Here is a 26,999-nt window from a genome sequence, read left to right as displayed (position 1 = left end):
GAGAAGTTAAGCTCTCTCGGACCCAGATTTTTTTTTTTTTTTTTTTTTTGGTCTCCTTTTCTTCCAAATCCTGGAACAAGAGGGAACGCTCACTAAAGCGAATTCTGGTCTCAGGGGTCAGAATCCTGAAACCACGGCTCGGGGATCGGGGCCGGCTTCTCCCTCAGAACAGCTAGGGAAACTGAGGTCCTGAGTTCCGCGCGCCGACGCCTGCAGAGAACGGGAAGGGGCGCGTCCTGCCTCGCGGGCCGCCTCTTCCCGCCCCCCATCGCCGGGTCCCCCGCCTCGTCTTTGCCCTCGCAAAGCCGCCACCTCGGAAGCGAGTCATGGTGGCTGCCGTGGCGGCGGCGTGGCTGCTCCTGTGGGCCTCGGCCTGCGCGCAGCGGGAGCAGGACTTCTATGACTTCAAGGCGGTCAACATCCGGGGCAAACTGGTGTCGCTGGAGAAGTACCGCGGCTCGGTGAGTGAGCGGGGGACGCGGGGCCTGGGCGCCGCCCTGGCAGGGCCGGATGGGCGACCCACGACCTGCGGGGTGCGGGGTGGCTCCGCTCCGGGGCGCCGGCTTCTCACCCCGCCTGCGGCATTCCCCCGGCCCAGGCGCTGCGCTGCTCCCAGACCTTTGCCCTCAGTGTCCCGCGACTACGTGGCACGGCCCTGGCGCGCACTGAAAGCCGCGCCGCCTGCGCACCCACTGCCTTTGGGCACCCGGGTCGCAACCTCCTTAGGAAGGTGGGTGCCCCGGCCCAGGCTTTATTTCTTGCGAGTAGAAAAAGTAACCCTAGCATCGTGCCGCCTTTGCCTCTCCCAACCCCAGTTTCTGCTTCCAGAGAGGGAGTTGCTGATGCACAATCTAACGAGAACACTGTGAAGATGAATGTGCAGTGCAAAGGGCGTTATTTAAAATGCACGGGATCCCTACGAGAACCCGCGGTCCAGAGAGGAAAGGCATTTGCACAGGGCTGCACAGCACTAAAAATCGACCTAGCCTGGAAGGGAACCCCATCTACCCGCTCCATCTGTGTTAGGCTGTAGGCCGACCCAGAAGGCAGTTTAGGTTGAGATACTAATCCTGGGCGAACTCGCCTCTCTTTACTAAGAGGGAATCTTGGCTTAAAGATGACTTCAGAGAAGAATTGTGTGTTGATTGAATCTTTGAAATAAGAGTGGATTTTAAACCAGCACACACCTGTAATCCCAGCGACTCGGGGAGTCTGAGGCAAGAGGATGGAAAGTTTGAGTTCAGCCTCAGCAATTTAGCGAGGCCCTAAGCAACTTAGTGAGACCCTGCCTCAAACTTAAAAATCAAAAGGACTAGGGATGTAGCTCAGTAGTTAAGTGCCCCTGGGTTCAACTTCCGGTACTCCAACCGCCCCCCCCCCAAAAAAAGTGGATTTTATCTAGCCTGAGAAGAGCATTCCAAACAAAGAGAACTGCCCAAGTCAGAACTCCTTAGCAAACAGCAAGAAGGGTTGGGGAGGGGTGGGGAGGCTTTCAAGCAGTTGTGCCTGAGTTTAAGTCAGAGGCTGAGAAGGGTAAAAGAGGCAATCTAAGGGGTCAAGTGGGCTTTGAAGACTATACCCAGAGGTGAAGACATTATACCGTGTTGAACAAGAACCCCTAAGTCTGCCTCAGGATGGGCCTGGGGGTCCTGGTGTGAAAAAATGGAAATTGGACTCTAATGAACATGTGGTCCCATCATTCATGTTTGGATGGAGAACAAGACTATTTTTAATAACAAAAGTACTCCTTAAGCCTTGAAATTCTCAAGTATGCTGAAGGTCCTGGAGGCAGTAGCCCCTGTCTTGACTGCCCTACAAGGTGCTATTAAGTTTTAGATGCAATGAAAGTGTGGAAGCACTTTGTAAACTGTAGAGTGCTCTGTACCTGTACTGGTGGATCTCAGCAGAAATCTCATCCAGGAGACAAGGCAAGAGCAGATAAGACCATTGCCCATTCCTGTTCAGGCCTCCCCATCTCTCCAGTACAGCTCACAGCTTCCCTGATTTGGCACCAGACCAGCTCTGCTACTAATTTATTCATTGTGCATTATTCAGCACCTAGTAGGTACTAGGTAGTAGGCCAGCTTCTGGGGTTACTGGGGCAAACAAAACAGGCAAGTTTCTGCTTCATTAGAGTGGATATGGGGAAGAAAGAGACTACAAACAAGGAACTGAGAAATGAACAAGATAATTTCAAATAATAGTAATAACGGCTGAGACCAAAATAGAGCCAGAGTTCATGGCTTCTAAGGCGTAGAGTTAGAAATTGAACCTAGGCAGTCCAATTTCAGAGTCCATGCCCTTAATTGCTAAATTTAGAGGGAAACCAGGGAACCATCAGTCCGGTAAAGCTGTAAATGGTATTATGCATTATCCTCACATGTTGCTGTTTGGGCAATATGCTCATTCATTCATCTGCAAACATTTACTGGCTCCTACTGCATACCTGGCACCAAATCCAGCCCTGGTAGTGTCCATGAGCAAGAGTAACATGGTTTATGCCCTCAGGCTAACTGCGCCACTGTTATTTAGACCAGTGTTGAGTATGGATGAATGACTTCTTGGGAATGTGCTTGCTTCCTGTGTGGGATTATGTACCTGAAGGCCTAACTGTATATGTGTATGAATGGTTTATTTGTTTGCTTGCTTCTATGTATATATCTGAGTCTGTACTTGTGCTCATATATATATATATATATATATATATATATATATATATACACATATGTAAATTATCTGTGTATTTGGGTGTGTTTGTCTGTGGTTTGGTCTCTGAAGATTTAGCTTTTTGGTTTCAGGTCATCAAACTAGAAACTGCCACTTCCAAAAGAGTAGCAGATATACATGGTATGGGTTAAAAATAAGCAACCTGGGCTGGCTTTGTAGCTTAGTGGTAGAGCGCTTGCCTTGCATGCATGAGGCACTAGGTTCGATCCTCAGCACCATTTAAAAATAAATAAATAAAAATAAAGGTATTTTGTCCATCTACAGCTAAAAAAATATTTTTTAAAAAGCAACCTTTAATACCCTCATTATTTGGGGATCCATCAGGGAAGAATATGGGAAACTCCTAACTGTGGAAGGGAGTTTAAGAGTCCCAGTTTCTCACCATCCCAGGTAGAGTATAACCTGTGTTGATCTCAAACAAGAGTTCATATAATTTATGGTCCCAGGGAATTGGTCCTTCCTCATTTGGTGGAAGCAAGGGAGAGAGTTATTACTCAGTGTTTCAGTCATTTAGACCAAAGGTTTCAACTGGGGGTGATTTTGCTTCCCACAAGAACATTTTGCATAGTAAGGAAATATTTTTGATGGTCAAGACTAGGCATCTAATAAGTGGAGGCCAGGGATATTATCAAACATTCTACAATGAACAGAACGCCCCTCCCACCCCACTACAAAGGATTATCTGGCCCCACAATGCCAATAGTGCTGAGGTTGAGAAACCCTATCTAGCCTGAGCAATTTGTGCCTGTGCTTATCCAGTGCTCCAGACTGCCCCCTGGGAGGGGATCCGCTTTATGGGGCTAGCTGGTATAATCCAAGCTCTTCTGAAAAAGCAGCCAGTGGGGGCTGGGGATGTAGCTTAGAGGTAGAGCACTTGCCTAGCATGTTCGAGGCATGTGCCAGGCTCTGGGTTGAATCTCCAGTTACCAGCTTTAATATTTATTGCCTAAGCATTTAATAAAAATAGGGATTAGTCATTATTAGGATTTAAATATGAGGTGTCCCCCAAAAGCTTAAGTGTGAGAAAATGTAAGAAGTTTAGAGGTGAAATTGAGTTAGGAGAGCCTTAACCTAATCAGTGCATTAATCCACTTGAATGGATTAACAGGGTGGTGACTGTAGGCAGGTAGGGTGTGGCTGAAAGAGATAAATTACTGGGAACATGACCTTGGGGGATATATTTTGTCTCTGGTGAGTGGAGTAGTCTCTTTGCTTCCTGGTGCCATCTCCAGAGCTGCTTTCCTCTGCTACACCCTTCCACCATGAAGTTCTGCCTCACCTCCAGTCTGGAGCAACAGAGCCAGTTATCTATGGACAGAGACCTCTGAAACTGTGAGCTCCAAAAACACTTTTTCTCCTCTAAAATTGTTCTTGTTAGGTCACAGCAGTGAAAAAGTTGACTGACACATTTAGTGATCAAAGAAAGATGTATTTGTTCCCTGGAGGGGAGGGGATAAAAATGGGATTGCCCTGTGATCCAAGGTTCTTTTTTTTTTTTTAGTTGTCCATGGGCCTTTTATTCATTTATTTATTTATATGTAGTGCTGAGAATCGAACCCAGTGTCTCACACATGGGAGGCAAATGCTGTACCACTTGAGCTACAACCCCAGCCCTCCAGGGGTCTTTTTTAAAAATATTTTTTCAAGTTGTAGACGGACACAATATCTTTATTTATTTATTTTTATGTGGTGCTGAGGATCCAATCCAGTGCCTCTCCTGTGCTAGGAGGGCCCTCTACCACTGAGCCACAACCTCAGCCCTCCAATGGTCTTTTTATCCGGGAAACTTATATCTGTCTCTGTACCATTCAGGTGTTTATGTGTGTGTGCACATTTACTTATTCGGCAGACACTTACTGAGGCTTTTTCATACGCTAACCCAGAGATGAAGTGGACTTAGCTCCTGTCCTCAGCAGGTTTCCATTCTAGAAGAGAAGCCAAAACATGCAGGCAACTACAGTGTAGAGTGTTGAATGCTAGCTGACTGAGCCAAAAATTGAACCCAGGTGTGCCTTTCTACTCTCCCACATCACCTCCCAATTGTGCTCACCAGTGTGTGTGTGACTTTGTGCTGTATTTGAGAGTATGTGCACTATTTGCTAATATATGTTTTTATGGTAGGGCATGTGTGAACCCATTTATATGTTTATTGTGTACTTATACCCACACATGTTCATCTGTGCGTACACATATCTGTAAACTCATGCATGCTTGTTTCTTATGTGCCTGTGTGTGCTTATGTACATGTATATGTGAGATACATACACATAAATATGTATACTGTGTACATACTTATTGCCTAAGCTTTTAATAAAATTAGGGATTAGTCTAGTGATCAAAGAAAAAGGTTTGTGTTTGCTGGAGGGGAGGGGACAAAATGGGATACATATGTACACAGTGGGGTTCTTGTTTTTGTTTGTGGTGCTGAGGATCAAAATCAAAGCTGCACACATTCTAGACACACATTCTACCACTGAGTTCCAACCCCCCCCCCCATAGTGTTCTTGTATATATGAGGGGACATTAATTGTTGGGGGAGTCTCATATGTGAGCATGTTGGGGCAAGTCTAAGTGCATTCCTTTCACTGAGTTGTGTATATGCATGAGCTTTGTTTTGTTTTCTTTTTGCCATCCAGGTGTCCCTAGTGGTAAATGTGGCTAGTGAGTGTGGCTTCACAGACCAGCACTATCGAGCCCTGCAGCAGCTACAGCGGGACTTGGGTCCCCATCACTTCAATGTGCTTGCCTTTCCCTGCAACCAGTTTGGCCAACAAGAGCCAGACAGCAATGGAGAGATTGAGAGCTTTGTTCGTCACACCTATAGTGTCTCTTTCCCCATGTTTAGCAAGATTGCAGTCACTGGCACTGGTGCCCACCCTGCCTTCAAGTACTTAACTGGTGAGTCCTATCCCTTCTTGCCTTCCCCTTCCCTCAGGTGGCTGAAGCCATGGCTCCCTGGGCAGCAGAAGCCACTGGCTAGCTGGGTAATCTGGGGCCCCTTTCCCTCCCTGACCCTCTCAGGTGGATTGATATTTTATTCTAGTACTAATCATTAAGTAAAGTGGGGAGGGCCAACCTTGGGGGGATTCCTGCCTAAGAATATCTCCATACCTAGTGCCTTGCAGTTCTTCCTCAGGGTGACTCCTAAGGACTTCTCTGGGTTTCTATTTTCACATAAATAGGCTCCTAGAAGGAGATTGGCCCTTACACTTTAGTTCATGTGGATTAGTTGAGTTTATGGACTGAAGAGGAGAAACCAGGGCACTCACAGGGGACACCACATACTTGGAGAAGGCTGACCAAGATGGCTGACAGGCATTTCCAGCCCTGAGCCAGAGGCAAAGTCTGTAGACCATGGAAGAGAAACCTTCTGAGCTAAATAAACTACCAGATGTGAATGTTTCAGAGTATATCCCTTCTCTATCCCTAGAAACCTCAGAGCCACAAAATGGGGTCGTGGACCAAGCTTGTCATTATGAACCTGTTTCTTCCCTCAGGCCTTTTTCTTCCCTTGGGGGTTCCATTTTTGCTTTCCTTCATTCAACATTTCTGGTTTCTTTGTATCTTTCACCATAACCCCACTACCTACTTACCTGTAGGAGTAAATAAGCAGCAATAGTAAAGCAAACAAAATGTCCTTTACCAAGGCTGGTTTATGTTTTGCTTCTCCAGTCAATTCCAGTGTTTGCTTTTCTTCTGTGTGTTTTTGTTAGTTCTTTCCCAGTTCCCATGATCATAGATCAAATCTGACCTTGCTTTTAGAAGCACCAAAGGAGATGTTAAAATTGCGTAAGCCTGAGACCTACTGAAGCAGTGCCCCCAAACCTTCCAATGATTCTGATGCAACTAGACCCAGGAGGTTGAGGGTTAGGAAGGCAAAGGGACCCCTGATTATTCAGCTAGCCAGTGGAATTCCAGGAGAGGATACACAAAGAAGCACATTTTGTTCACCTTCTTCCTTTTTCTCTAGAAACTTCTGGGAAGGAGCCCACCTGGAACTTCTGGAAGTATCTGGTGGCCCCAGATGGAAAGGTAGTAGGGGCTTGGGACCCAACTGTGTCAGTGGAGGAGATCAGGCCTCAGATCATGGCACTGGTGAGGAAGCTCATCCTGCAGAAGCGAGAAGATTTATAACCACCTTGTCTCTTCTCCCACCAACCCTGTCCCACCTACCTGTGTATAAGTGACCAAAGCAAACTCAAATGGTGCTTCAAAGGAAGAGACTCACTGATTCTCTTTCCATCATTCTTATCCCACCTCCCCTTTCATTCTTAGAAGGGGAAAATTCTAGTATTTTTTGAATCATAGAGCCACCAGAAGGAACTCCTGGCCAAGAAGAGCTCTTGGTAGTGAATCACTAGTCAATGAAGACACATGGCAAGTAGAAGCATATCTGGCAATAATCTACCCTCTCAGGACTCTGGAAAATGGGGCCAGTTCCTACCTCACAGGGCTGTTGTGAGGATTAGGATGGAGCACCTGGGAAAGTGCCTTGGGCAGTGCCAGCCAAATAGGAGGCATTCAATAAAATGTGGTGTGTTTTTTGCATATAAACCAAAAAATAACTTGTGGTTAATAAAAACTTATACCCAACATAAATTTCCACCCAATAGAAATCTAGATCAAACATTTATTTTTTTGTTTTCCTTTGTGTATTATTATTATTATTAATTACAGAAGTCTCTGGACTGGGGATGTAGCTTAGTGGCAGATCACTTGCCTGACATCACATGTGAAGCTCTGGGTTCAATCCTCAGAACCTAAAAAAACAAAAAACAAAAAAGAAAGAAAGAAAGCAAATACCTCGTAAAAATCCAAAAATAAGGATAATTAAAATAAAAGTTAAAGTCTCCCCCTCATTTTCTATAACCTCACACCTTGGAAATAAACACTGTCAGCAATTTGGTACAAAAACTTCCAGACTTTTTTTTTTTTTTTTTTAATCAAGCTAATCAGTATTGCCCCCCCCAAAAATTTATAGACCAAATTTATACTACAACAACAACAAAAGCAAAGGATATAAATAGGTAATTCACAAAAGAATACAAATACCCAATGAGGACATGAAAAGATATTCAGATTTTTTAAGTTGGAAAGATTTTTGAAATGATAATACTCATTTTTGGTAAGGATATAGGGAAATGGGCATTCATAGAAACTGTTGATAGGACAACAAAATGGAACAAGGTTGTTTTGGTGTTAATCTTTTATTTTACCCCCTTGGTACAGAGGATTAAACCTAGAAGTGCTTTATCATTGAGCTACATCTACCAGCCCTTTTTTTATTTTTTATTTGGAGACAGGTTTCACTAAGTTGCCCACACTACCCTCAAACTTGTGATTCTCCTACCTCAGCCTTCCAAGTAGCTGGGATTACAAGTGTCCACCACTGCATCTGACTGGAAATATCTTTTAAAACAAAATCTTTGTATCCTTTGCTTTATCATTTTCTCTTCTAAAAGACTCTGAAACTGTGTATATGTACATATAAACAATACTATGTATGTATATCATCCATAAGAGTGAAATTTTGAATATAACCCATATGTTTATCAAAATGGGTCTGGTAATGGTACAAATCTAAATGATAAACTAATGCAAATGTTAAAATGAATGGGCTAGAGCTGGGCAGGGTGACTCATGCCTGTAATCCCAGCAGCTGGGGTGGGGAGGGCAGGTGGTTGAGGCAGGAGTATCCCAAGTTCAAAGCCAGCCTCAACAAAAGCAAGGTGCTGGGGCTGGGATTGTGACTCAGCGGTAGAGCACTCACCTTGCACATGCGTTGGAGGCACTGGGTTCAATCCTCAGCACCACATAAAAATAAATAAAATAAGAGTACTGTGTTCAATTACAACTAATATATATATTATATATTAAAAAAAAAAAATATATATATATATATATATATATATTATATATATTAAAAAAAGAAAAAAGCAAGACTTGCTAAGCAACCCAGTGAGACCCTGTCTCTAAAATACAAAATAGGGCTGGGGATGTGGTTCAGTGGTCAAGTGCCCCTGAGTTCAATCCCTGGTACCCCCCCCCAAAAAAAAAAAAAAAGAAAAGAAAGAAAAAGAAAAAAAATGAATGGGGTTAGAACTGTATAAGCTACCGTAGAAAGTTGTTCAAAAGAGAAAAAAAAGGGCAAGTTGTAAAACAGAATGAACACATGCACAAATATATACAAAAACAATATGAATAAATATAATATTTTTATTAAATGTTAAGTGAGAGGGAAGAATATAGACTAAACTGAATGGTGGTTGCCTATGAGGGAGATGGGGGTGAGATAATAGGGTCATTTTCTTTAAATATTTCTTTAATGTCTGCATTTTGTGCATAAAATATATACTTTACTTTTACATAAATGTAAAAGTTGCAGCTAAATACTGTGGTGAAGGGCAAAGTCATTGGTCCATAATTCACCTTCCAAGCAGCCTTTTCAAAATCTAGAGATTCAGATTCAAGTCCAAGCGGTGCCCCTGACTCACAGACAGCAAATTGTGTCATCTCTACTATGCTTCATTTTCCCACTGGACAACCAAAGGATCAAACTGTACTGACAGTTCTCACAGTCTCCCTTAATGGTCCTTCTCAAAAGCTTCCCTGAGTAGATTGAAGGCTCCCTGTGAGTTGAACACAAGCCTTGCCATGGTGGCCTCCAGCCTGCCCTCAAAAACCCTGCTCCAAGCTCCAGTTCTGCACATGCTCATGTGCACACAATGAAACCCAACTATCACAGAAGTTTTTGTGATGGGCATCTCAGAACCACATACCCCTGAGCTATCTTCCTCCATCTATACCCACTCTCTCCGGCATCTATATTTTTGCCTTCTTTCACTCCCTTCACCAAAGTCATCTCTTAGCTCCCAATTGTGAATCCAATGAACATCTTTCTGATATTCTACCTAAACTCTCAGCCACATGGGACACTGCTGACAAAGCTCTTCTCTTTGACACATCTTTTCTCTAAACTTTTCTGCCACTATCTTCTCTTAATTTCCCCCTTATGTCTCTGAGTTTTCCGTTCTTCTTGGTGTGCATTGACGTCTCTTCCTTCTCTACTCACCCTTCTCTGTTGGTTTTTCTTGAGGCCTAGAGCCTCTTTTCTTACTTAATGTGTTCTGCTGCAGCCACCTCATTTTTTCCTCATGCTTTTGACCACCATCTATGCCCGGATAACACACACCTGTTATACCTATGCTGAATCCATATCCACCTGCCTACTGGGTATCTATAAAGACACCTCGATTCAACAGTGAAGATCTAAACTCATTGCCTTGGCCTGACACACCTGCCTCCCTTTCCACCCAGCCTTTGCATCCCTAAACTTTGCTTTCAGAAATTATTCACTTGCTGACTTTCTCATTTACTCACTCATTTAATTGCCACTCTCTGATTTCACTGTTGAAGCAAGTACCCTCCTTTCCCTCCCTCTGCACAGTACCTGGCCCTAGCAGAGTAAACTGAATTATATGGTAAGCATTTTGAGCACCAGCACCATACCTGTCTCTGGCTGGAGCCTATCTGGAAATCAATGATAAGCAAACCACTTCCCTAGAAACTTGGAGTCCAACTGAGAATTCTTATTTCCACTCATTCCTATAGACTTTTCCAGCTTTCTGCTATTTGCACATCCCTCCTAACACATGCTAGGATCGCCTAAAAATTGTCACTCTGAGTTCTTATCAACTATCACCTTAGTCATTGGTTAACTAGTATCTGCTAACATCTTGGTTTTAAATTAATCCCTTGGCTATCAGCTAACACTTGAGTAGTTAATATTTGATTATCTACTAATACCTTAATTATCTCTTAATACTTTGATTAAAAGCCAAATACTTCATTTATTAGGTTTTATCTTAGTACTTTGTAAACTAGTTAGTAACTACTCAGTAACTTAGTAAACTACTTAGTAACTACTTAATAACTTAATAAGCTACTAAGTCATAAGGTATAATCTAATAAACCTATTTGTTAAGCCTCTATTATTAGTTAATATTTTAGTTACTTGCTTAAATCTTTTACTGTTATCTTTGCAATCTGCCATTAGTTTAGGGTTCTCCCTTATTTGTAGGAGATTATGTTCCAAGACTGCCAATGGATGCCCAGATAAACTTGAACCCGTTTAAAATATAATATGTTCCATGCAACTAAGACCAGGTCTCCTGCGGTCACGGGACTCCCTCTGAAGAATGATGAACAGGGCTCAATTGGTCATGTGATCAGAGGAGAGCACTCACGTTCTAAGGGATTAAAAGGAAGGTCCTCTGACTGGGGTTTCTCATCTGAGGATGGTCAATCCTTCCTGGGTGGATTTGAGTCTTTCAGGGGGAACCTAGCAGGTACAGGGACATTCAGAAAGAGACATGAATGATCTGGAGAAGGGAAGTCAGTCAATAAATGCATTTTGAATACCTACTATGGGCCAGAGATTTACTATGCCGAAAGAATACAACAGAGATTAAAAAAAAAAAAAAAAAAAAAAAAAACCAAAAAAAACAGCCCTGTGAAGGCAAAGAAGAGAATTTCTACCTGTGCAATGGGAGGAGACAGTAAAAGAGAACCTGCAGACACTTTGGAGTAGAGGCACAGTAGGACAGAAAGGTAATGTGTTTGGTTCTGATCTTGAGAGTCTCATTCAACTTGCAATGTGAAGGATGAATTGGAAGAGGGAGTTGGTGCCAAGGAAATGAACTGGAAGATTAATAAATCCTCACATCTCCTTTAGTCTCTCCCCATCTTAGCCCTCTCCTGTGGTTTCTATAATTTTTATTAGGGTAGAGATTTGGCTACTCTAATAGGAACCCAACTAAACACAAAATCTCAGAGATTGAGGCAGGAAGCAGGATAAAACAGAGGGGAGAGATTTGAAAGATGTTAGGGTTTTGTTGGGTGGAGACAACTACTTTTCCCACCCCCTCAATATTTGTTCTCCCCTTTGTGTTAATGGAACCCCTAATTTTCACCTGGATACATGGCTGCACAGAATGAAACATTTATCTCTGTGATTCTGGGTGTGGCTGTGACTGTGTTCTGAAGGGTAGGATGTGCCTATTAACCTTAAAGGAAAAGGGCCACAATGGAATAGTACTCAGCATTAAAAGAGAGTAAAATCATGGCCTTTGCAGGTAAATGGATGGAGTTGAGGAATATTATGCTAAATGAAGTAAGCCAGTCCCCAAAAAACAGTTTTGTTTTCTCTGATATGAGGATGCTGATCCATAATGGGGATGGGGTGGTGGGGGGCATGGGAGGCCAAAGGGGAGGAAGAGGGAAGGGAGGGGGCAGAGAGGTAGGAAAGATGGTGGAATGAGATGGACATCATTACCTAAGTACACGTATGAAGACACGAATAGTGTGACTCTACTTTGTTGTACACAAAGTAGACATGAAACCATGACATGAAAAATTGTTCTCTATATGTTACTATTAATTGAAATTCATTCTACTGTTCTGTATAACAAATTAGAATAAATAAATACATGAATAAATTAATTAAAAAATAAATGGCTAACGTGATTAGCCATTTTGGACCATGCAGATGATGGCAATATGCTAGGGATAGCAGGACCCATAGTCTGGGATTCTGGCAAATTCATAGCAGAGTGAGGGTCTGGCTTTCACATGGATAGAAACACCTACTTTTTATACTGTGTTTATTTTAGGTTGATGTTATAGCAATGAAGTCTCTATCCTATTACAAAGTGGTAGAAGCCACAGGTGAAGGCTAAAATGTGAGGACTAAAGGAGATGTGGGGAGGACAAGTTGTTTTCTAAAGCCTTTTAGAATACTAAAGGCTGTGTTTCCTTCTCTTTTTTTAACTTTAGTTTATTTATTTATTTATTTATTTATTTATTTTTATGTGGTGCTGAGGATCGAACCCAGGACTTTGCACGTGCAAGGCAAGTGCTGTACTGCTGAGCCATAACCCCAGCCCCTGTGTTTCTTTCTTAAAATGTGCAGATTTGAGGCTGTAAGAAAGGTCTTCCCACATGGACAGACTGCCAATGGATGCCTGAAACCAAGGATAATTCCAAAACCTATCTATAGCATGTTTTCTCCTATACATACCTATGATAAAGTATAATTATGAAGTATGCCCAGTAAGAGATTAATAAAATTAAAATAAAATAGGACAATAATTAAAATATACTATACTAAAAGGTAAATGTGTCCTCTTTCTGTCTATATGTCTCTCTCTCTCTCGCCCCCCCCTCCCTCCATGGGGCAAGTAGCACATGGCATGGATATAGTGGACAAAAGGTTAATTCACATTCTGGGATGGATGACTAGGATGCCTCAAGATTTCATTCTGACTCAGAATGACAATTTAAAACTCATGAATTGCTTATTTATGAAAATTTCCATTAATATTTTCAGATCACAGTTGACTGTGAGTAACTGAAACCGTGGAAAGTGAAACCATGGATAAGGGATTATTGTAAACCATGTGGGAACTCCCTGGAGTGTTATGGCAGGAAGAGACATTCATTCATCGACATGTTTTTTTCTTTTGTTTTGTTTTGATTTGTTTTGTTACCAGGGACTTAAACTAGGGGTGCTTTACCCCTGAGACATATCTTTAGCTCCCCCCACTTTTTTTTTTGAGACAGGGTCTTTCTAAGTTACTTAGATCCTTGCTAAATTGCTGAGGCAAGCTTTGAATTGCAATTATCCTGCCTTAGTCTCCTCAGCTGCTGGGATTACAGGTGCACACCACCACGCCCGACTTATCAACACACTTCTTGAGCAATGCCTATGTGTCAGTTTCTTGCTACGTTCCAAAGATATATCAGTGAACAAAACAAATATGTTCCCAGCTGCCATGGTGCTTAGAGACTAGTGGGAAGACAAACACTAAGCAAATAATTACACCAATTATTTTATAATTACAATTATGATAAGCTCCAGGAAGAACAGAGAACCATGTGCATGTATTAAAGTGGCACTTGACCTATTCTGGGCTTCAGAGAAAACTTCCCTGAGGAATGACATTAAAACTGAGAGCTGAAATGTTAGTAAGAATTAGAAAGGGGAAAAGGGAGATCCTAGGCAGAAAAGTAGCTTAGGCAAAAGTTCTAAGGAAGGAAGATGCTCAATATGATGGAGTCAGTGCTACATGGAACCAAGTGATAAGCAGAAGGGCCAGAGAAGAAGGCAGGGGCAAGTTCATGCAAAGCCTTGTGTTTTAAGAAAGAAATGACAGTGATATGACTCAGTGTGACAAAACCAGTCCTCTATCCATGTGGGAAGAAGACCTTTCTTACAGCCTCAAATCTGCACATTTTAAGAAAGAAACACAGCCTTTAGTATTCTAATTCTGAAATTCAACTGCAACTATTCATTTGTGTTTTATCTGACAACCCTCACACAGGGTTGGCATCCATGGAGTACTGTGAATTAGATGACCTAAAAGAAACTTTCAACGAAACAAAGGTTCTTCTTATTTGTCCTTTCAATGAGCAAAAACTCTTCTCAGGCCGGGTGCAGTGGCATCTGTAATCCCAGTGGCTCAAGAGGCTGAGGCAGGAGGATTGTGAGTTCAAATCCAACCTCAGCAATGGCGAGATGCTAAGCAACTTAGTGAGACCTGATTCTAAATAAAATACAATATAGAGCTGGGGATGTGGCTCAGTAGTCTAGTGCCCCTGAGTTCAATCCCTGGTACCAAAAAAAAAGAAAAGAAAAGAAATGAAAAACTCTTCTCAAGATTACAATAAGAGTTGAGAACAATAATTAACAGGATAATTAATGTAACAAATGGCCTCACCCACTTACAACCTGGGTAATCTTGGGATAGACACTTAACCTGTTGAGCTTCCATTCCTTCAGGTAGCCAATGAAATGTCAAAATTTGATCTAAGTGTCAGACACTGTGCTAGAATCTTCCATCCATGTGACCTTTCCAGACATGTGAGCTAGGAAAATCAGATAAAATAATGCACAAGACAAAACTTTGCATGTGGAAATGGGATGTAATACACATGACACAGTGTTCTCTTTAATGTAGAAATGATGTTCTTATTTGTTATTCTTTGCTGTTATGGTTTGGATATGGTTTGATTATGTCCCTCAAGGGATCATGTGTTGGGAGCTTGGTCCTAAGTGTGGCAGTTAAGATGGTGGGACTTTTAAGAGATGAGACCTAGTAAGAGGTGTTTAGGTCACTGGGGGTCACTGCCATTGGAAGAGATGAAGGTAGTTTTCATGGGATTCCTGGGTTAGTTCTTATTAAAGTGTGGTTATAGAAAAAAAAAATCTGGTCATTCCTCAGTCTCTTTTGGCTTCTTGTTTTGTAATGTGATCTCTTGCTCCTACATACTCTCCCACTGTTGTGGTGCCATTTCATGGGATGATGCAGCTAAAGGAGCCTCTCCAGAGCTAGTGCCATGCTCTTTCAAAGTTCATCTTCAAAACTGTGAGTTAAGTACCTTCTTTTCTTTATAAGTACCTAGCCTTAGGTATTTCATTATAGTAATGAAAAATGGACTAACCTACTGACCCTTAGAGGGAAAGAAGTTAGTTCAATAGATGAAAAACAATGTTTAGGACTCTAGAGTGTAGAGCAGTGGTTCTTTCTGAGGCTCAAACAAGGGTCTCATGCATGCTAGGCAAGCACTTTACTGTTGAGCTACATCCCCAGTCCAGAGCAATGGTCCTTAACTGAGGGTGATTTTGTTACCAAAGGACATTTGGCCATGTCTGGAGACTTTTTCGGTTGTGACAACTGGGGAATGGATACTACTGACATCTAGTGGGCCAAAGATAATGCTAAACATCCTAAAATGCACAGGACTGCTTCCTACAACAAAGAACCATCTGGCTCAAAATGGCAATAGGTTGAGAAATCCTGGTCTAGAGTATCACAAAGCAGGATACACATCTCTGCTTGGCTGCTTAGTATGTGGGTGACTCATGGGCAAAGTACTTTATCTCTCTGGGCCTCACTGTCCTCTTCTAGGACATGAGGATAATAGAAGTGCCTAACTGATAGGTCTGTAGTGATGATAAATGACAATGCACTCAACATGGTGCCAGGTACATAGTAAATATTTAATAATTGATACATCTTGTGATTATTTAGTTATCATTATCCCCAATTAAAAGATGAGGAAATAGTGACTCAGAAGGGGAGCAGACTTATTCAGGACAGGAAAAAAAAACTGGTTCTGGACATGGTATCGATATATTCACTAACAGTCTTCTAAAGACAAAGGTGATAGTTTTCTTATGTGTTGTCCTAACATGGGACACAATCCTTGCTGTCAGCGAAGTGGAAGGAAGAAGAGAAGAAACTTGCTTATGAGCACACATGCCTGTATCTCATTCCTAAGAGTCAAGTATTATGACTTCCATTTAACAGATATGGCTAAGTGAAATGTCCAAGATCAATCAGCAAGTCAGGTGCCAAGTAGCAATCAGATCCAGGCTGGTCTGGTCCCAGGGTCCTTGCCTTTTCCTCTACTCCGTTCTTCCTGGACCCTGGTAACAAGCCAGCAGAGTCAGGGTGAGTTTAGGATTGGAGACATTGATCCTGAGAGAGGGTCAGGGTGCAGAAGTCTTGGAGTAAATTGTAGAAGTTGCTGATCTCAGGCTGAAAAAAAAAAAAAAAACCCACACAGATCTAAAAATGCTTAATGATATGTATAGTGCCAGATCCATGTTGGGACCAGAGAAAGATGTAAGCAAAGGCAGTGTCTGTTTAAACTTTAGAGACAGACACCTCTAAGACAAATCCCAGTTTCTGCCATTCCTTGATGTTTCCTCAGTAATTAACTCTCTCTAAGCCTCAGTATTTTTCTAGCAGGGCACAGTGGTGCATACCTATAATTCCAGCGACTTGGGAGGCTGAGACAGGAGAATCACAAGTTCAAAGCCAACCTCAGCAACTTAATGAGGCCCTATTTCAAAATAAAACACAAAAAGGGCTGGGGATGTGACTCAGTGGCTAAGTACCCCTAGGATCAATCCCTAGGGATACAAAAAAATTCTATATGATACCTATATAGAGACGGGATTAACCATATAGCTTTGCAGGGTTTGAAGGTGACCAGTCAGAAAGGACAAGCGAGGGCAGAAATCTAGCCTGAGCTCTACTTACTAAGCCTTGTCTTTGATATAGTGCTACATCAAGCCAAAGGAAAGGATCCATTTTTCTGACTTGCACAAAAGTACGCAAAGGAATGAAAGCACAAGATGGCAGACCCTTCCTTTAAGCCTTAGTCCTGTGAAACCACGGCTGAGGTAAGAACAGCTTCTGTTCCAGAGAAATCTGTCTTTCCAAACTGTGATTCATAAATGACGTGATGACCACAGACAGTACTTAATGCATGGCATGTGTACAGTGAAGACAGCAAATGCTAAAAGAAAAAAAAAATGGCATCCCAAATATAGGTCAGAAAAATGTTTCCAAAGGAGGGGTTTCTTCAAGCTAAACCTGAAAGGATTTAAATAAGCAGAAGGGGAGAGTCACATGGGCAAAAACTTAGGAAAGAAGGCTCCTTTCCAAGACACTAGTTGAACTGGAGGTTTGCTATAGGAGAAAAAGTAAAATAGGCAGGGAGAGCTCAGATATTAAAAGTCAGATGGGGGGCTGGAGCTGTAGCTCAGTGGTAAAGTACTTGCCTGGAAAATGTGAGGCACTGGGTTCGATCCTCAGCACCACATAAAAATAAATAAAGATACTGTATGTTCATCTACAACTAAATAAATATTTTTAAAAAGTCAGATGGTATCATTGGGATTACTTCAGCAGCTCAGATAAAACTTTCAAAGGATCTCTCTATTGATAGGTGCATGATAGGGGAAAAAATCAAGTGGCGAAACATACAACTGTTCAGAGAAAAAAGAATTGCACAATTTTGCCTCAAAACTCAAAGGAGTTCCTTCAACATTACAATGGAAATCCTGGAAATATAATAAAGCAAGAAAAAGAATAAAAGGCATCCAGTGGAAAGGAAAAATAAAACTGCCTTTGTTCACAGACAATATGATCATATACATGTAAAAACCCTAAGCAATCTATAGCAAGGCTACTAGAACTAATAAACAAATACTGATATTTCAGAATATGGGATATGTATACAAAGTTAAATTATGTATACTAACAAAAATGGCATCCTGAGTTGGGATGTGGCATGGTGGTAGTGGACTTGTTTAGCATGCAGGAGACCCTGATTTCAATCCCTAGCACAGACACACACACACACACACACACACACACACACACACACACAACCCATTTACAAAAACATCAAATAAAATAAAAAGGGCCAGCCTTTTCCCTCTGTGATGGCCAGTCTGAGCAACTTAATGAGACAGGATCTCAAATAAAAATATAAAAAGGTCTAGAGGTATAGCTCAGAGGTAGAGCACTTGCCTAAGCATGAGTGAGCCTCTGGGTTCAATTCTAGTAAAACACAAAAAGGAAAAAAAATTATATAAAATATATGTAAGAATGATATATCAAACAGTATAAAATGGGCTAGGGTTTTAACTCAGTTGTAGAGTGCTTGCCTCGCATGCATGAATCACTGGGTTCAATCCTCAGCACTACATAAAAATAAATAAATAAAAATAAGATATTGTGTCCATCTACAGATAAAAAAAAATTTTAAAGAAAACAGTGTAAAATGCAGCTTAGAGAAATTAAAGAATTAAGAAATATGATATGCTCCTGGATTGGGAAACTCAATTTATTAATTCTCTCTAAATTGATCTATTAATTCAGTGCAACCCAAGCAAAATTCCAGAAAAGTTTCTGTTGGAGGTGGTGGTATTTTGGCAGAAATTGACAAGCTGACTTTAAAATTTCTATGGAAATGCAAAGGACTTAGAATCATAAATTTAAAAAAAGAGAAAACTAAAGAATTTACACTACCTGATTTCAAGACTTATTTATAAAGCTACAGTAACTAATGCCAAGTAATACTAGCTGAAGGATGAACACTGGTCAATGAAATAAAGTAAAGAATACAGAAATATATCTACATAGAGATTAACTGATTTTTCCCCCCAGCGGTACTAGGTATTGAATTTAGGGTCTTACAAATGCTAGGAAAGCACTCAACCACTGAGCTACCTCCCCAACTTCTATATTAACTGATTTTTTAAAATTAACTTTATTTTTCTGTGGTGCTAAGGATTGAACCCAGTGCCTCTCACATTCTAGGCAAGTGCTTTACCAATAAGCTACTAATGCATCCCCTATATTAACTAATTTTTGACAAAGGTGTCAAAGTATTTCAACAGGAGAAGCATAATTCTATTCATAATTCTTGTGAACTTGGAGTAGCAAAGATTTTTTTTTTTGACATAGAACACATAACCTATGTGCACTCACCTTCATAGAAAAATAACAAAGTAGATTTTATCAAAATTAAAATTTTCTGCTTTTCAAATGATTCCTTAAAGAAAACAAAAAGGCAAGCCAAAGGATTGGGAAAAAAAATTGCAATAACATAGTGACAAAGGATTTATATTCAGAATATATATGAACTGTTACAACTAATAAGAAGCTAAACATACTGATTCAAAACAATTCCTATCAAAATTCTATTGTCACTCTTCAAGGATATAGAAAAAAATCTTAAAATTCATATGGAATCACACAACAACAACCCTGATTAGCTCAGGCAATCCTGAGAGGAAATAAAAGAGAAAATAGCTGGGGATCAGGTTATTTTTTTATATATATATTTATTTTTGTTTTTTAGTTGCAGTTGGACACAATACCTTTATTCCATTCATTTATTTTTAAATGGTGCTGAGGATCCAACCCAGGGCCCTGTGCATGCTAGGCAAGTGCTCTACCACTGAGCCACAATCCCAGCCCAGGTTATTTTTTTTTTTCAAATTATATTACTAAGCTATAGTAATGAAAGCAGAATGGTACTGACATAAAAATAGTCACATCAACAGATGGAACAGAACAGAGAGCCCAGAAATTAACACACACAGTTTGAATAATTGATTTGTTGTTGTTCGGAGAATTGAACCCAGGGGTGCGTTAGCACTAAACTAAGTCCCTAGTCCTTTTTATTTTAGTACCTTAGTCTCACTAAGGTACCTGGATGGGCCTCAAACTTGCAATCCTGCTGTCTCACTCTTCTGAATCACTGGGATTAGAGCTGTGCACAGTGAGCTGGGTCAACTAATTTTTTATTGAAATGTGCCAAGAACATAGGATGGGATAATGACAGTCTCTTCAATAAAGAGTATTTGGAACTGGATATCCACATGCATAAAAATAAAATTAGACCTATATCTCATACCACATATAAAAATCAACTCAAAATAAAATAAAGACAAACCCAACTGAAACAGTAAAACTATTAAAAGAAAACCTAAGGATAAAACCACAATGATTTTGTGGATTTAATTCCATAAAGCTCACATGACAAAAGCAAAACTAAAAAAGTGGAATTACACCAAACTGAAAATCTTCTACACAGCAAAGGAAACAGAGTGAAGAGACAACCTACAGATTGGGAAAAAATATCTGGAAGCTATACATGAAATAAGAGGTTAATATCAAAAATATATTTAGGAACTCAACTCAATAGCAAGAAGATGAAAAAAAAATAAAAATTCAAAAATGGGCAAAGGACCTGAATAGACATTTCTCAAAAGAGGATCTCCAAATGGTCAAAAAATAGATGAAAAATGCACAATATCACTAATCATTAGGAATATGTAAATTAAAACCACAAGGAGGGACTGGGGTTGTGGCTCAGTGGTAGAATGCTTGCCTACACGTGTGAAGCACTGGGTTCGATTCGATTCTCAGCACCACATATAAATAAATAAAATAAAGGTATTGTGTCCACCTACAACTAAAACTAACTAAATAAAAACCCACAAGGAGATACCATCTCATACTTATCAAGATAGCTATTATTGGGCTGGAGTTGCCTTGCATGTGTGAGGAACTGGGTTTGATTCTCAGCACCACATAAAAATAAACAAATAAAATAGAGGTAAAAAAGGCTGGAGTTGTGGCTCAGTGCAGAGCACTAGCCTAGCATGTGTGAGGCACTGGGTTCAATTCTCAGCACCACATATAAATAAATGAATAAAATAAAGGTCCATCAACAACTATAAAATAATTTAAAAAGACAGCTATTAATAAAAAGACTAGATAGGGCAGGGATGTAGCTTAGTGATAGAATGTTTGCCTAACATTTATGAGGGCCTGGGTTTGATCCGCAGCTTCTCTCTCTCTCTCTCTCTCTCTCTCTCCCCCTCTCTCTCTCTTTTTGTCTCCCGCCCCCCCGCCCCCCGCCGTCTCTCTCTCTCTCTCACACACACAGACAAGATAAGTATTAGCAAAGATATGGAGAAAAGGGAACCCTGCACACTGTGGGAAGTAATGCAAATTAGTACAGTATTATGGAAAACTTCATGAAGATTCCTCAAAAAAAAAAAAAAAAAAAAACTAAAAATAGCCAGGCGTGGTGGTGCATGTCTATAATTCCAGAGACTCAGGGAGGATGGCAAGTTCGAGGCCAGCCTCAGCAATTGAGCGAGACATTGAGAAATTAGTGGAGACCCTTCTGAAAATAAAAAATAAAAGGTCTGAGCATATATTATACAACAATCCCACTTCTGGGTAAATATATTCAAATAATTTGAAATCATATGTTGAGCTATCTGCACTCCTATGTTTATCTCAGCATCATTTACAATAGTCAAGTCATGGAATCAACTTAAGTGTCCATCAATCAATCAATAAAGAAAGAAAATATAGCATATACATACAATGTAATGTTCTTAGGCCTTTTAAAGAAAGGGAATTCTGTCATTTGTAACAACATGGGTAAACCTTATGTCCTTTTAGCAGACAAATGCCAGTTATCTCACTTGTTTGTAGAATCTAAAATAATCTAACTCATACAAGCAGAAATAGAATTGTGGCTACCAGAAGCTTGGTGGATTGGGGCAATGCAAAGCTGTTGGTCAAAGAGTACAAAGTTTCAGTTAGGAGAAATGTTTTCTGAGCTCTATTGCACAGCATGAGGACTACCATTCATAATAATGTATTGTGTATTTCAAATTGCTACGAGAGTACATTTCAAATTTTCTCACCACTTAAAATAAGTATTTAAGGTGATAAATATGTTAATTAGCTTGATTTCATTGTTATACACACAAATATACAAATATATATATGTAAAACATTACTTTATATCCTATAAAATACAAATATAATTTTCAATTTACAAAAAAATAAAATAAAGAAGATAAACCTAATTTAAAAATAAGAAGAACAGATATTTTGCCAAAGAAGATCCATAAATGGCTAATGAGCACATAAAAAGATGTTCATCATTAGCTATTAGGGAAATACAAATAAGGCAAAATGAGATACCATTCTACATTCACCTTTAAGGGTAGCTAAAATAAAAAATAAGTGAGGATGTGGAGTCCTGGCTCTTACATATTACTGTTGAAAATGCAAAATGGTACAGCTAGTCTGGAAAAGAATTTGGCAATTTCTTACAACATTAAACATACATTTAGGGCTGAGATTGTAGCTCAGTGGTAGAGCACTTGCCTAGCATGCATGAGGCACTGGGTTCGATCCTCAGCACCAAATTTAAAAACAAAAAATTAAATAAAGGTATTGTGTCCATCTAAACTAAAAAAAAATTTTTTAAAGCATACATTTACCCTGTAAGCCCAGAAATTCCACTTCTAGGTATGGCCTAAGTGAAATGAAAATAGAGGTCCCAAAGAATAAAAGCATATGAACAAAAATGTTTGTAGCAACTTTATTCATAATAGTCCCAAACTAGAAACAACCCAAATGTCCACTAACAGTTGAATGAATAAACAAATTAAAGTATTTTCATATAATATGACTCGGCTACTTATAAAAAGGGAGAAACTACTTGTACATGTAAAATTTCTGTGTACTCAAAGCCTTTGAGTGAGCAAATGAAATCAGACACAAAAGAGAAATACTGTTTAATTCCATTAATACAAAAATCTTAGAACTGGCAGAATTGATCTATAAGGGACAAAGAACAGACCAGTTCTGCATAAGTCAAGGCTCAGGGAGAGGAGGACTGACTGCAAAGGAGACCCATGGGAGGGTTATGTGTGATGATGTGGTAGAACAAAATGGGAACTTCAGGAACTTAAGAGCTGACAGGCTGTAGTTTTGCATGCTGACACAGAGCAGCTTTGCTTACTGACATTTAACCAAAGAGACTTGCAGTGCCTAACAGATACCTGTAAAAGATAACCACAGTAGCAGAAGCAGGAAACAGTAACGGGAACAGAACAATCTCCCTTTAGGCTTAGTGCAATAAAAATTCCTAAGCTGTATGAGCTAAGAGTCCCTAGGTTGTTTATAAACTTGTACTCATGTAGAGGGTGGGGTTATAGCTCAGTTGGTAGAGTGTTAGCCTTGCATGCACAAGGCCCTGGGTTCAATCCTCAGCATCTCATAAAAAAAGAAGGAATGCAGAATGCACCCTCCAATAGAATTGCACAAACTCTCTTCCCTTGATGCATCCCAAACTTGCTTACTTATAAAAGTAAAAGTCCTTTTGTGCTTGAGGCTCAGACTTTGGGAACTATCCTTCTAGGCCTTAGTGCCACTAATAAAAGTGTTACTTCCAAATCTCAATGCCCTGACCCTCATTTCCCACTACAATGAAGTGTACTATATTTTGACTATGGAGGTGTTTAATTCCATTAATACAAAAATCTTAGAACAGGCAGAATTAATCTAATAAGGGACAAAGAGCAGACTAGTTCTGCATAAGTTAAGGCTCAGGGAGAGGAGGGCTGACTGCAAAAGGGACCCATGGGAGGATGATGTATTTTTTTACATGGATGGACAAATTTATCAAAATTCATCATGCTATACACTTAAAATAAGTATATTTTATTTTTTTGTAAAATACATCTAAATAAAATTGATTTTAAAAAGAGAAAACACCTTAGGACTTAGTGGTAGAGCACTTGTGTACATAGGCCCTGGATTTGAATCTTAGCACCTAAACAAAAAACAAAAACCCTCAAGAGATAATTGTAACAGCAATTAAAAAAAAAAATGGTAGAAAGGCTGGGGATATAGCTAAGTGATAGAGAACTTGCCTAATATGTGTAAGGTTCTTTGTTCAATCATCAGTACTAAAAAAAGTCTGGAAGAAACCTAAATATGGATAATAAATTCATTATATGCGTACAAAATGGAAAACTATACAGCAGCAAAAATGAATAAACTAGATAGAACATGTGTATCAGAATAAACAGAGCTCACAAACATAAGACTAACCAAAAAACTAGATTCAAGAACACCTGTAGTATGATGCTGTTATTAAAAATGTAATACATGCAAAGCAGTTTCACATATTGCTTAAAAATCCATGCATATATGATAGCATAAATAAGGGTGCGGGAATGGGCTGGGGTTATGGCTCAGTGGTAGAGTGCTTGCCTAGCATGTTTGAGGCACTGGGTTTGATCCTCAGCACCATACAAAAATAAATAAAATAAAGGTATTGTGTCCATCTACAACTAAAATAAAAATAGTAATAAAAAGAGCATGGGAATGATTAACACCCAATTTGAGAGAGTGGTTACCTCTGGGGGAGGAGGGAGGAGTACATGGGACTTCAAACAAGACTGACTTTCTTTTTTTTTTTTTTTTTTCCTTAAACCAAGTGAAGGGTACAGAGGTGGTTCTGCTGTGTGTCTTAAAGGTTTCATGGTAAGCCACATGCAGTGTGCTCACCTAATCTCAGCAACTCAGGAGTCTTGCCGGAGGATTGCAAGTTCAAAGCCAGCCTCAACGATTTAGCAAGACACTGAGTCAAATTAAAAAATGAATAGATGTAACTCAGTGACAGAGGGCTCCTGGATTCCATCTCCAATACAAGGGGGAAAAAGGTGGGGCGGGGTGTAATTAAACAAATAGCAAATAGTCCCAAATCTGCAAAGGTTGGTAGTCACAGAGAGTGGGAAAGATCCTGGATGGTTTCAGGAGATCTGCACCACCATCCCAGATTCACCCCTGGATTTGATGTTGGGGGATAGTCACTTTCCTCACAATGAGACATCAGCCTCATTCTTGAAGAGAAGGGAAAGAATCCTACCTCAGCAGGCACTCTGAGGTCCACATACTTCCTTTGCTTCTTCAGCTGCTGTGAACGATGAGGAGCCTGGCAGCGGGGATATGTCAGTGGCAGAGTCCACACTGTGGGGCAGGTGTATTTGGAGCAGCAGGGTGCATGGAAAGGTACTGCTCCACTCCACAAATTCAGAGGCCAGGGACGAGTCATGGACCACACATACGACTGAGGTTGTGTACCAGTTCTGCCTGGGTCATTGATTGCTGTGTGACATTGAGAGGAACTGGTTATTGGGGCCTCAAGTTGCCCCTGAGTTGTCAATCTCCCTTGACTGCAGTCATCCAGTTTTCCGGTGAGGCCAACCACAGCTAGGGGTCAAGGGGTCGTTTCTTTCCGGACTCTCCTGGGGGAACTCAGCTTCAGGAGCAAGGCAGCCAAGGTCAAGAGGGCATTGTTTTGAGTACCATGCAGAAATTGTTTCCTGTTGGGGCTTGCCTAGTGCCAGGCTTTATGGTCCTCCATCTGGAGTTATCTTGGCTACTGTCCTAGGGCAGAGAGGAAAAGTGACCTAGGGTCACCCAGCAGGTGACTGGAACTTAATACTTGCATATCCTTGGGCAAGTTACTTAACCTCTCTAAGTCTGTTTTCCCGTACATAAAGTGGTACATTATTGTGTGTGTGTGTGTGTGTGTGTGTGTGTGTGTGTGTCTGGGAGACTTCATTCAAAGATATTAACAGATTTTTTTTTCTGTGTTGGGGATTGAATGCAGGACCTCACACATTATTAACAGACATCTGTGTATGGTAAGATTATGGGTGGTTTTTATTTTTCTTTTGGTCTTTCTGTATTCTCGAATTTATTGTTTATTTATTTATTTATTTTATTTTTTTTTTTTTTTTGTGGTGCTAGGGATGGAACCCAGGGCCTCACCTTTGCAATTCCTCTACCCCTGAGCAACATCCCCAGCCCTCTAATTTGATATTTATAGTGTATATATATTTTGTTATTCTTACATTTTTTCTTAATGGAGAGAGTAAGACTACAGGGTTGTTGTAAGGATTAAAGGACACACTGAAAAGCACAAAGCAGCCAGGAGCCGTGGTGCATACCTGTAATCCCAGCAGCTGGGAAGGCTGAAGCAGGAGGATCACGAGTTCAAAGCCAGCCTCAGCAAAAGCCAAGGCGTTAAGCAATTCAGTGAGACCCTGTCTCTAAATAAAATATAAAATAGGGCTGGGAATGTGGCTCAGTGGTTGAGTGCCCTTGTATTCAATCTCTGGTTCCTCCCTCCCAAATAAAAAAGCACAAAGCACAATTTCTAGTTCATAGTGTTTATCCATGAGCACCAGTTCTCCCTGCCTACCCTTCCCTCCTATACTTTCTTTCCCTACTGGTGTTGGAGACTCTGGTCCCCAGATCTCAGCTGGGAGAGAAGAGGAGTGATACAGAACTCTGCCTGTGAGGCTTTGGATAAACCATGCTTCCTGGAGTCTCAGGGACCTTGTCTGCAAAGTGGGAAGACCAACACCTATCTCAGAAGAAGTTTTCAAGGACTACATGACATCTAAGATGGGAAACTGTCTGGAATATAGGAGGTCTGCAGGAGAACACAGGGAAGGAAAATAATGGGCACATTGAAGGAACAAGCATAAAAGTAGGAGCTACATCTGAGAAACTAGAGGATTTTAACACAAGGTCCACAGAGCTCAAGGAATGCAAGGGTAGAAGGCAGAAAGTCCATGAATCTGTATGGGAAAAATTACAACCTTGTTTTCACTTATATCCTACAGAATTTAGCATTTCCTTTTATTACTCACATAAGGAAAATAAAAATAAAACTCCACAATAAAAGTAAAACTCCACCAACAGAAATCACAGATATTTTCATATTGCATTATAGTAGAGACATCTTGAAATATTGCTTATTTTCCTTCTCCAGCTCAAAATTATAAATTAATAGACTCATCTCTAAATCTTGGTATTTGACACTTTTTAAAATGTAGGACTAAATCAAGATTCAATAGAATTGATATCCTTTGTGCTCCTAAATAATTTATCTTTGCAGTTAAAAGGACTATTGTGAATGGGGGAACACAGGCTTCATCAGAATCCAAAGGGGACCCTTGGCTAAATAGACATTGGTCCTGCCTGAGCCATTGATCACTGTGTGATATTGTG

General features: G+C 40.4%; 1 protein-coding gene across 1 annotated transcript; it reads left to right on the top strand.

Annotated features, from left to right (window-relative positions):
- Window positions 1-285: 285 nt before the first annotated feature.
- On the top strand, window positions 286-7,327 carry Gpx7 (glutathione peroxidase 7). Its single transcript, XM_076841313.2, has 3 exons — window positions 286-461; window positions 5,364-5,625; window positions 6,698-7,327. The coding sequence occupies exons 1-3, from the start codon at window positions 327-329 to the stop codon at window positions 6,859-6,861; spliced, it is 561 nt and encodes a 186-aa protein (XP_076697428.2). The 5' UTR covers window positions 286-326; the 3' UTR covers window positions 6,862-7,327.
- Window positions 7,328-26,999: the final 19,672 nt, after the last annotated feature.

Source organism: Callospermophilus lateralis, chromosome 7, assembly GCF_048772815.1.
Source record: "Callospermophilus lateralis isolate mCalLat2 chromosome 7, mCalLat2.hap1, whole genome shotgun sequence".
In the NCBI taxonomy this organism is placed as follows: Eukaryota; Metazoa; Chordata; class Mammalia; order Rodentia; family Sciuridae; genus Callospermophilus; species Callospermophilus lateralis.
Note: the sequence above shows the minus strand (reverse complement) of the source record. Positions and strands in the feature narration are given on the sequence as shown.